This window comes from Gracilinanus agilis, chromosome X (assembly GCF_016433145.1).
Source record: "Gracilinanus agilis isolate LMUSP501 chromosome X, AgileGrace, whole genome shotgun sequence".
NCBI lineage: Eukaryota > Metazoa > Chordata > Mammalia > Didelphimorphia > Didelphidae > Gracilinanus > Gracilinanus agilis.
This window is the reverse complement of record NC_058136.1, coordinates 35916215-35928482: the sequence shown is the minus strand read 5'-3', so window position 1 is coordinate 35928482 and position 12268 is coordinate 35916215. Positions and strand designations below refer to the sequence as shown.

The following is a 12268-nucleotide window of genomic DNA, read 5'->3' as shown; positions in this document are numbered from 1 at the left end:
CCCCCCAAACTGTCTTCCCTAGTTGAAGGCACGTCTTCTCGGCTAAGCTCCGGTATGCTTTTCACGTCCCGAAGCTTTGGCCTAGAGACGATCACCAGGGTCCCTTGAATCAATAAGCCTGCCAGCGTTGGTGGTGGGCCGGCTGGCCCCAAATTCCTAGTCTCCGAATAGCCCGGCCTGGCCTTGGTAGTCTTGGCTATGGGGGCAACGCCACACCCAAGAGAGATCTAGAATTGGGCCTTCGCGATCCTAGCGTTGACAGGCCTGCCCGCCTTATCCTTTGAGCAGCCCCTCCCCCACCCCGCAGGTAATTTTATAGCATTTCGCTTCGAAATATTTGTTACTTGACTTGTGACGTTTGTAAACTCGATGGGTACTGAATCCTCCTGGCTATTTTCCAGTGCTTTGCCTTAAGAGAAATACACCCGCATCTCCTTGGTCTGCTATGCTTTTATCTACCATTTTAAGGATTCTGCTGACTGTTAAAATGTATTTATTCGGGATGCTCTACCGAGAAGCAGTCGTAGACCTAGAGCTGAAAGGGGCCACTGGAGCCATCTTATCTGTGCATTTTACCAGCGTCATTTTGCAGATGGCCTAGACAGGTTGACGAACTTGTCCAAGGTGACTTGGGAAGCAAGTAGATGACGGAGTAGAGATATATCCCCAGGCCTCAACCTTCAAATTCAGCATTTTTTCCCACTTCACCACCACATCCCTCTCAGTGACAATTATTGGACTGTTTTTGAAAAGTCGGGAATTTTGCTGCTCTTTCATTTTGTAGGCTAACATTTTAATCCTTTGCTCACCAGGCCCTGGGCATTTTCTCTGGCTCTCTCCCATCCCTGGAATAATCTCCCTTCTCTCTACCTACTGGCTTCCCTGGCTTTGTTTAAAGGCCCAATTAAAATGTAGTCTTCGGAAAACCTTTCTCAACTGATCATGTTTCTAATGCCTTTTCTCATAATTATTTCCTATTTATCTTGTATGTAGCTTGTTAGAGCATATTTATTTGCTTGTAGCCTTCCAAATTAGAATGTGAGCTCATTGAGGATAGGAACTGTCTTTTGACTCTTTTGTATCCCCAGCACTTAACACAGTGCTTGGCACAGAATAGTCACTCAATAGATGTTTATTGACTGACAGGTGTACTTTAAGTTTTACAACCCAAATGAGATTTTTTTCCCCATCTGCATATCACTTGATGTGGTAGTTGATTAAAGATATTTAAGCTTGGTTTCAGCGTGTTTCCTAGCCTCCCATCAACCAATTCTTCACAGAAGAGCAGAGCTTTTGCTCCTTAAAGTCTTCTGTACCTCCCCTTTCCCACCATTTTACTATTCCCTGACAAGAAGTGAGAAAGTAGTTCTATTCTGTAGTTCTATTGAATTTCTAAATGAAGTTCTCTTGTATTTTGGCAGTCAAACAACATTGTCTCTTTCTAATTACTATGAGATCCTTGGCTATTAAAAAAAAAAACCAACAAACTTAGTTGAATGAAGATTAAAGAGTACCCTGTATAAAACTAACCGATAGGTTTCTCCTGGAAATATGTTCTGCAATATTTTAAAACTTGTGTGAGTTTTTTACCTTTTCATTTAATCAATGTAATTGTCATATAGGATATTAAAACAGTTATATTAACGGGAAAATTATAGTTCATGGTTACTTACATATATATTAAGCTTTACAAAGCACCTTCTGACCTATAACTTAGGCAATGTGATCATTACGATCCCCTTTTTTCAGATGAGGATACCAAAGCTGAGAGAGGTGAGCATAATTACCATTGAAATAATTTCTCACCAAACCAAAATGGCAGTCTTGAGAATTTTTTTATTCTGGTAGAAAACTAATATGAATATTTCCCTCCTCCCCATGTACCATATACCACTATCTCTTTTACCTCTAGCCATCATTCATTTCAGAATTTAAGGCTCCAACAATTTGAATTTTGTGAAAAAATGATTACCTTCTGTTTTGTAGATGGTGTTGTCAGAAAAGGTTAGTCAACTGATGGACTGGACCAGCAAGAGAGCAGTGATAAGAATGAATGGAGATAAATTCCGTCGTTTTGTCAAGGGATCACCAAAAAACTACTCTGTGATTGTGATGTTTACGGCTCTTGAACCACATCGACAGTGTCTGGTGTGCCGGTATGAACTTTCAACTTGTTTGTTGTCATTTGGGGATCATTTTTAAAAAATCAAAACACTGGGAACAGCTGGGTGGCTCGGTGAATTGAGAGCCAAGCTTAAAGATGGGAGCCCCTAGGTTCAAATCTGGCCTCAGATACTTCCTAGCTGTGTGACCCTGGGTAAGTCACTTAACCCCCACTGCCTAGCCCTTACCACTCTTCTGCCTTGGAACCAATACACAATAATGAATCTAAAATAGAAGGTAAGGCCTTAAAAAAATCAGAACACAAAAGTATTTACCATTCCCATCCATTATAAGAACCATTCTGGCTCCATGGTTACACTGATTATTTCCTATCAGACAGGATAAGTTGATTATTCTTCATTGGAGGATGAGTGAGGTCTCACAAGGACTTGAGATTTTTTTTTTATCATTTACACTCAGATATTATTTATTCAACTTTCCCTTTAATTATATTCCTGCTTCTTTCCTTTATATAATAGGAGGAGAGACAATGGAGTAAAGCAAAACAGTCACTGCATTAGGAGTTGAAAGGCATAGATTCAAATTTAGACTTTTTCTTTATTGCTTATATAACCATAGACTGGTCACTTGATTTCCCTGAGTCTCAGTTTCATATATAAAATAAGAGGGCTGGGTCACTCAAATCCCTTGTAGCTTTAGAACCTACGATCCTACCAATACCTATATTAATAATATTAGCCATTTTTTACATCGCACTCTAAAGCAATGCAAAGGCCAATACAGATCATGTTTCATTTCATTCGTAAATCAACCTCGTGAGGTAGATGCTATTGATATCCCCATTTTACAAATTAGGAAACAGGCTGAGAGAGATGAGAGGCCCAAGGCCACATGACTACTGCAGGGCTGAGGCAAGGTATACACTTCCTTTTTCCACTATAGCCTCATAGCTTCCCAATGATGATGCTTCCAAAGTTTTCATTTAGTCACTATCACAGCACTGTTTTCCTTGCATTGAAATGACTTTTAGTATTGATTTGGGGATTCTCAGATAGATAAGTTTATAAATACTAAAGGTGACTAGAAACCCAACTATGTAGCTTGCCTCTTTGGGTTGGATTTATTTATTCAATAGAATAACGAATAGTGCCACCTCAGCTACTCTTTTTTTTTTTTTTTTTAACTCTTACTTTCTATCCTACTAACATCTTTAAGATAGAAGGGCAAGGCCTAGGCAAAAGGAGTTAAATGACTTGCCCAGAGTCACACAGCTAGGAAGTGTGTAAGGCTAGATTTGAACCCATGTCCTTTCTCCTTTCAATTCTAGGCCTAGTGCTCTATCCACAGTGCCACCTAGCTGCTCCTTCTCAGCTACTTTCTCATGCCGTCCCTATGATTTGCAGTTGAGATTCCCATATCCTCAGGGCAATGACAGAGTACCTTGCTCAGAATCCAACTTGTGTCATTTAGAAACATGTTTTCTTCCCCTTCATTATGGTGCCCCTCCCCCATTCAAAAGCCTCCTCTGCTCTTGTTTCTATGTATGTGGGTTGTTTGTTTTTATAACTGTTGGTGAATTCAGTCATTTTTAAATTTTTATTTTCACATATGTTTTTCTCTAGGCAAGCTGATGAAGAATTCCATATTTTGGCCAACTCCTGGAGATACTCGAATGCCTTTACCAATAAGATATTTTTCGCTATGGTAGATTTCGATGATGGATCAGATGTATTTCAGATGGTAAGATCTTTTTAAGCTATTGAATCAGAGCCGGTGACATCTAGGAGAATGCTGTTAGAATGTCAAAACCTTTACGCTTATTGGGGTTTTTTTGTTTTTGTTTTTTTTTTTTTGCAATTTTTAGTGGATTTTTTAGTGTTTTCTTTTCTTTCTAATTGTGATGTTTCTTTTTGTTTTTTTTTTTTTCCTTTGGTTTCTTTTCATTTCAGCTAAACATGAATTCGGCTCCTACTTTCATGAACTTCCCTGCTAAAGGAAAGCCCAAACAGAGCGATACCTATGAATTACAAGTGCGGGGTTTTTCAGCTGAACAGATTGCCCGATGGATAGCCGACAGAACTGATGTCAATGTGAGTTTGCTCAATTTGGAGAAAAATCTGTCTTCAGAGAGTTTGCTAGACAGTCAAGATAACGAAGATATTTAGCATTTCCCCATCTTTCTTATTCACAGTCATTAACTTGAACTGTTTTTTTCTCCTCCTCAACTCTACCCCCCAGTCCCCAAAATCTAGTAAGACTGGGTTACCTTCAGCTTTAAAATGATGATGACACAGTTACCTGGAGCAGAGAACTAAGTGAGAGTACATCCTGTTCAGTTTCATTTGCCACTTGAAATGACCTTAGAGTCTTCAATTTAGAAAACCTCGTGTCATCTGGAGAGAATCACTTCCTTGATTAGATAGATATCTTAAATGGTAATGGAGTACATGACATCCCATTTTGTTATATCATATTCCTTGAAATAAAACTGCCATGCTTTCTAGGTGGTGGCTATGCTAAGCTTAGGTAGTCCTTCATTTCTAATTATTTTGCCACAGTAAATCATTGAACATAGGCTTCAAGAAGATTTGTTTTTCTTAGATTCGAATAATTCGACCTGCAAATTATGCCGGCCCCCTCATGTTGGGATTGCTTTTGGCTGTTATCGGTGGTCTTGTGTATCTTCGAAGGAGCAACCTAGATTTTCTTTTTAACAAAACTGGATGGGCTTTTGCAGCTTTGGTAAGTGATTTTTTAAAATCAGAGTTTTTTTCTTTGGATAAAGTTCAAAATGCTATCTCTTTAGCCAAGTTTATACTTAGTGCAAGACTTTTTGCAACACTATTTCAAGGGAATCCTTTGTGAAGAAAAGGGTTTTTTTATAGTTATTTTTTTTCTAGCCTAAACTCAGTCCAAGTGATTTCTTGCCATAAAATTAAAATGTGTCAACTGATGTTACATTTTCTACTTGGAAACAAATTGTTTGTTATTCTTTTATCTCTGACAATGTTATTTCTATTTAGTGAAGGCTTTCTGACTGGCTAACTTGAAGCCTTTCAAACAAATAGCTTAATTGTGATCACTACTTCACAGGTAATAGGGGCTTAAAAAATGGATTATGAATTGTTTGACTGGGGGAAATTGTTGCCTGTTTTTCAGTCAATGTAATTTTGTCTTGATATACTTATCACGATCAAAATAAAATCAACACATTTAAAACGAGCTTTGATGTATGAGACCAGAAATCTCTTCCTGTTGTATCAAAAAAAGATAGATGAGGTTACCCCACATCGCTCACCTATCAGGTGTTATCCAAGTATGCTAAGTAGAAAAGCTTTGCCATTTTACTCCCCTATTTTGAGGGTGTTTTTTAAAAAATCATTTTTTTATCTTGATTTCTTCCTTTCTTTTTTTTAGTGTTTTGTGCTCGCAATGACGTCTGGACAGATGTGGAACCACATAAGAGGACCACCATATGCTCATAAGAATCCCCATACAGGACAGGTGGTAAGGAAGAGCCAGGATTCCTTTAAATTGCAGGCTTAGGTTGATGCTGATCTGTCTAGTATATGAAAGAGGCCCAGTTTCCTTCTTGGTCCCAAATTTTCAATCCACCACAGCTTCAAACCTTGAAAGTAGAAATTGTTGTGCTCTTAACATACAAATTTAAAATGTTGTAAATGGGGGGCAGCTGGATGGCTCAGTGAATTGAGAGCCAGGCCTAGAGACGGGAGGTCCTGGGTTCAACTCTGGCCTCAGACACTTCCTAGCTGTGTGACCCTGGGCAAGTCACTTAACCCCCATTGCCCAGCCCTTACCGCTCTTCTGCCTTGGAGCCAATACACAGTATTGATTCCAAGACAGAAGGTGAGGGTTTTAAAAAAAAGGTGTTGTAAATGGCTCAGAAATACATTATCTTTAGTTCCTGAAGAATTGGATTTCATTTTCATATAGAATCAAGGTCCTGGGGCATTTTGGAGAATACTATCTATTTCACCATTTGTTGAGTTATACGTGTTTTTTTAAAAAAAAAACTACACTATTTCCATGGCGAACATTTAAATGGCTCAGGTGTCTGAGTCCCATCAATAGTTCCTGGGTTATAGCAAATTGCTAGGTTATTCCATCTCAAGCAAAGAAGGTCTTTCACCGTGAATGAATTTAATTGTGACCTACCTAGAATGAACACTACCTATCACTGGCCATGGAGGAATTTGTAGTGAAAAAGCCCAGTCTGATGACTTTGAGTGAGTCTCTTACCCTCTCAGTGTACCTTTATTTCCTTAGTAAAAAGGGGCCAAGAATACACATCCTGTCAGTTTCACTGTTCATTCTAGGGGTAGTGAGGCAAAAGAACTCTGAGTTTGGAGCCCCAGGACCTAGGTTTGAATCCTGGATCCTGCCACCAATTGGACAGTGGGAGTCGTTTAGGTAATCTCTTAACTTCCTCATGTGCAAAATCAAGGGACTGAGTTCCAATCCAGCTAACAAATGAGATATTATGCATGAAAATACTCTGTGATCCTGTAAAAGACCTTGCACAAGGATGGGAATTTAGGTAATGGGTAATCAACAGTCCTCACATGATTCATATCTAAATGGCACTACCATACATGTCCAGATGCACAGGTAAGTTGTTCAATCAATTGATTTAATATGAAAAATTCAGTTAATAATTGAGCACTTTGGTGGATTCAACATATAGAATAAGATATAAATTCTTGGACAGCTACAACATGGCAATTTGTTTTGCTTCGGGATGTTTATTTTTTACAAAGGTTTTCATTTTTTCATTTGGAGTTGGGAGAAGACAAAATAAATGCTTGATAATTGGGGGGGGAAATAATTGGACACTCATTGAAAATGAGTTCGTCAACCATTACCTAATAAGTTACATTTGTTTGGATGAACTCAAATGTTTGAAATCCATGCTTTTCTTTATCATTATTACCCCTATTGAAGAATGAATGAGTGAGAAAGCACTGATTAAACACTTACTGTCTGCCAACCTCTGTGCTAAAGAAGAATTGGAGATACTAAAAGGGAAAGAGAGAAAGTCCTTGCTCTCAACCATCTTCTACACTTATGAGGGGTGACAATACAGAAATGAACAAAAATTCAACTACAGGGAGATGGAAAGGCCTGGAAGTCCTAAGCTTGAGGGGCTAATGGCAAAGCCCAAGGACCCTTCAGGTTACATTCTTTGGTCAGATAATAATGCCAGGAAATCTGTCTCCTCTACAATCTCACCACCACTTTCCTAGACTATTGCAGTAGTGTCCTAATAGGCCTTCCTGCCTATCCTGCCACTGCCAGAATTATCTTCAGGTCATGTCATTCTTCTGCCTCATATTCTTCAGTGTATCCCTATATTGCCTACCAAGAAAAGATGGTTAAAAAAATCATAGTTTACATATATGAAAAACCTTTGCCTAGCATACAAAGGCCATCAATGATTTGGAATCGTGCTACCGTTCCATTCTATTTCACTTGGCAGCCAAACTTCCACATACACCATTCTTTTTTCTACCTCCTTGCCTTTGCTCATGCTATTTTCTATGTCTGCAAAGTCTTTTTGCTTTTTTGTTTTGTGGATTCCAATTCTTTCTTTAATACCCAATTCAGATGCCATTCCATCATGTGTTTTTCCTGTCTTTTCCCTGGAAATACTTATAACAGTTAATCTATATAGAAAATATTACATGAGATCTGTGTGTCTTCCCCCCACCCCCCACCTCCAGTAGACTAAGTTCCCTGCAGACTGGGACTGGGTGTTACCTAAACTTAGTACGTGTTATGTCCAGCTCTTAACATAGTTCTTTGTGCCCAGGAGGCTCTTAATAAATATTTACAAACAAAATCAAAGTATCTGTGTTAGAAGGAACCTCAAGCCATTTAGTCTAACCTTTGACCTGGAACTTTAAAGGGAAACCAAGAAATGATCATCTAGCATCTTTTGGATAAAGAACTCCCATGAGAAGGAATCCACTCATTCTAGAGGCAGCCCATTCTGGTTTTGGCTAGCTCTAATTGTTAGGAAGTTTTTTTTTTCCCTTCATTAATCCTAACTTGGCCTCTCAACAGCTTTATTGAGTTGATCCTAATTCTGCTCTCCGGGAAAGAGCAGAACAAGTCACATCTTCTCTAAGTCTGTCCTTCCAATAACCCAGTGGTTCGCCAACTTTTTTGGCCTCCTGCTCCCTTTCCAGAAAAAATATTACTTAGCCCCCTGGAAAAATTTTTTTTAATTTAATAGCAATTAATAGGAAAGATAAATGCACCTGTGGCTATCACCACACCCTGGATTGCTGCAGCACCCACCAGGGGGCGATAATGCCCACTTTGGGAATCACTGCAATAGCCAATGTGAGCCCTGATGTCTATCTCTTCCCTACCCTTCTTAGAAGTCATCTCTTCTCGGGAGCAGCTGGGTAGTTCAGTGGATTGAGAGCCAGGCCTAAAGACGGGAGATCCTACGTTCAAATTTGACCTCAGATACTTCCTAGCTATGTGACCCTGGGCAAGTCACTTGACCCCCATTGCCTACCCTTACCACTCTTCTGTCTTGGAGCCAATATATAGTATTGACTCCAAGATGGAAGTTGAGGGTTTTTAATTTAAAAATAAAAAAAAAAATTAAAAACAGTTATCTCTTCTCCACTCTAAACCATCCTCAGTCCTTGTAACTGTTCTTGCTGTTTGAATCATTGACTGGACCAGGAATGAATGAAATTTTAAATCCCATTATTATTATTAGGATTGTGAATTAGAATATTATTTTGAGAATTTGCCCATATCCTTTGAGATGATTTGGAGATAGCATGGGTATCATAAAACTGAGGTTTAGACTTGCTAGACTAGATAGGAAAAGCCATGATATTTGTCACCACCCTTTAATTTTGGACAGTTCCCTTACTCGGTGCCTCTTATATCCTTTGGCCCATTGAGTATTTCTATAACCCTCTAGTTCTTATTTCATGCCACATGTTATCCTGACCCTCCCCCACGAAAATCCTACTGCCTCATACCCATTTAATCTTTCACGGGCAAAGAGGCACAACAGGCCAACCAGGCCAGTCTATTCATTTGACAAAAATGTATTGATTACCAGTTTTGTGGCTTGTAACCCAAGGTTCTTATCTTTCCCAGGAATCTCCTCCATTCTTCAGATGTCTGGACTCTATTTTGAGAAATATTGTTTTGACTTGTGCTGGGAAACACTGTGGGTAGGAATTACTTGGCAGTTTTCTACTTTTTAAAAAAGTAGCAATACAGTAATATAGCAACAAAGTAGCAACAGAGAAATAGAGGAAAAATTCATTTTTCTCCCAGTACTTTGAATATGTCCTACATGTTTTCATGGATAAATAATATGTTTTATCTAAATCTTCCTACAAATTCAAAGCCATGGAAAATTCATGTTTAATTAATGATTAATAATCAAATTCTATAAAATAATTATAAAATATAGCAAAAGCCACTAGTCATAATTAGGATGCAGTATTCGGTAACTACTGAGGGGGGTCCCCCCTTTTACAGTTAAGGCTTTCTTAGTTGTGACCCTATAATTATAGGATTTTTCCCGTCTACTTAATGAAATCTGTTTGGTCACTACCATAAACTTCCTAATGGCAGAAAGTGGTTCTTAATGTCCCCATTGGCATTTTCCCATTCTTTTCCTGTTACTATAAAGTTATCCCTGACTTGTCCCTCTGCCTCACCTCACATATCCTGTTGTTCCGTCATGTTCAACTCTTTGTGACTCCATGGATCATAGGCATCCATGGGGTTTTCTTGGCAAGGATACTGAAATGGTTTTTCATTTCCTTCTCCATTGGATCCTTTTGTCAGGCAGTCAGAGATGAAGTGACTTGCCCAGGGTCATGCACCTAGGCAGAGGGTAGGAAGTGTCTATGACTGGATTTGAATTCAGGTCTTCCTGCCTCCAGGCCCAGCACTCTGTCCAATGAGCTTCCTAGCTGCCTTCCCACATAACCTATTGCTGGCCAAATCTCATTTTTTCTGCCCTGTAATGTCTCTAGCATCTGTCCCTGTCTCTTTGCTCACCAGCTGCCAGCACCACTCTACTTCAGGCTCTTATCACTTCTCCATCTCCGACCTAAACTACTGCCTCAGCCTTCTAAATTGGTCCCCCTGGCTCTGGAGTCCATCTTCCAACCCTCTGTCAGTCTATATTTAATTCTAATTTGCTTTCTTAAAAAAAAAAAAGTCATTTTTCTTAAAACAAAATTTCTTCCTATTTGTTTCCAAAATTGGTATATATTGAATTATATAGAATTGAATGTTGAATCACAATATAGAATTGAACGTAATGCCAAATGGAATGGGTAATTTTCTGTAATTGATTATCCGTTTTCGGGAGTGAATTAATATACTGAATGCTATATGGATTTGTATTTTTCGGAATAATTTGGGTGTGTTGTGTTTCTTGTTTTTGTTTTTTTCCAGAATTATATCCATGGAAGCAGCCAGGCCCAGTTTGTTGCTGAAACACACATTGTCCTTCTGTTTAGTATCCTCCTTGTCCTGCTTCACTGGCAGAGTCTTTGTTTTCATGTACCCTCAGCCTCTCCCTTATTCTCTTTGCTATATAGTCTCTCTGCAGGGTGATGTACTTTCATTAATGCACTTTGTAGCAAAAACCTGATTCCTGTTTTTACTTTAAGCAGACAGAGCTCTCTGACTTCTATTCATTTGACTTTCTGAATGGTTTTTAAAAGCTGTCACCTTGCCTAGAGGCCTATAGAGACAGTGACTACATCAGGAGTCTCGCCTCCATTTGTGGTTTAAACCTTTCTTTCAGGGGAGTCTGTCCCTCTGCATTAACTGTGCTTGAGATGAACGGCCCCACCCTCGCACCCACCATCCGAAGCTGTTCGCTGCTGTTGTTGTTTGTCAGCAGTAAGTAGCTAGGATGATGCAAGGCTTGACAGAGAAGGGTATTTTTAGTTTAGCTAGATGATATTACAGGGAGTGGACGTGAAGAGGGCAGGGAACATTCCCAAGGTGCTGGGCCAGGAGCACCTGAGCAGGTTCCAATGAGCTATGTAATGTGTGCCTTCTCCCCACTCTTAACTTGGAGAAGTAAAGGCTTTTAAGCCAAGTGGAGTTCTCTCCTTTTAGGAGCCAGGGCGCCCCCATCATAGATACTGCATGGCCCACTATTGTGGAGCATGCATTGTATTCATCTTAGGATCCCAAGGCTTTTCCTATGTTGTGTGCGTTTGTGCCCCACTTGGTCACCGCTGGCCACCAGTGATTGCTCGCCATGCCCTGGAGGCGATTAGATACAGTTCATGCTAGAGGAAGGTTGCCTGCCAAATTGGAAAGGCTTTGAAGTATACCCAGCAACAAAGCATAGCCATCTAAGGGTCAGCCTTCTAAGTCTAGAGAAGCTCCTTACCAGGCTTTGGCCATCAAGTGGTTTTTTTTTTCTTTCTCATACCCCAGCAACCTAAGAAAAACCATCTCTCAAAGTATAGAGGAACTATATGATCTGTGTCAATAGAAGGAACAAGGGGGCAGCTGAGTGGTTCAGTGGATTGAGTCCAGGCCTAGAGAAAGAAGGTCCTAGGTTCAAATCTGGCCTCAAACATTTCCTAGCTATGTGACCCTGGGCCAGTCACTTGCCCCCATTGCCTAGCCCTTACCACTCTGCAGTAGTGATTCTAAGACAGAAGGTAGGGGTTAGAATTTAAAAAAAAAAAAAAAAAAAAAGGTTTGGAAAAAATCTCAGGATGTATCAAGATTTTTTAAATTGATAGACTTTTTTATTGTTTTATTTTATTTTTTCCAATTATACATAACAAATTTTCACATAAGTTTTTCAAGTTATACGATGAATATTGTCTCTCTCCTTCCCTTCCCTTTCCCTTCTGGAAGCTGACAAGCAATTCGATCTGGGTTATACATGTATTATCATGCAAAAACATTTTCATATTATTCATTTTTGAGTGACTGATAGTTTTTAATAGATTTTTATTTCATTAAATATTTCCTAATCCCTGTAAACAAAAAAATTTTTAACATTCATTTTTTAAAATTGCATTCCAAATTCTCTTCCCCTCTCTCTCTCTCTCTCTCTCTCTCTCTCTCTCTCTCTCTCTCTCTCTCTTTTCTCTTT

General features: G+C 39.2%; 1 protein-coding gene across 1 annotated transcript in view; it reads left to right on the top strand.

The window, feature by feature from the left end:
* Nucleotides 1–12268, top strand: part of MAGT1 (magnesium transporter 1) — a 21783-nt gene that overhangs the window by 377 nt on the left and 9138 nt on the right. Inside the window, exons 2-7 of the mRNA XM_044682518.1 lie at nt 1987–2156; nt 3747–3864; nt 4074–4214; nt 4726–4866; nt 5542–5631; nt 10594–10657. Coding sequence (XP_044538453.1) covers nt 1987–2156; nt 3747–3864; nt 4074–4214; nt 4726–4866; nt 5542–5631; nt 10594–10657 — 724 coding nt within the window. The remainder of the gene's footprint in view (nt 1–1986; nt 2157–3746; nt 3865–4073; nt 4215–4725; nt 4867–5541; nt 5632–10593; nt 10658–12268) is intronic.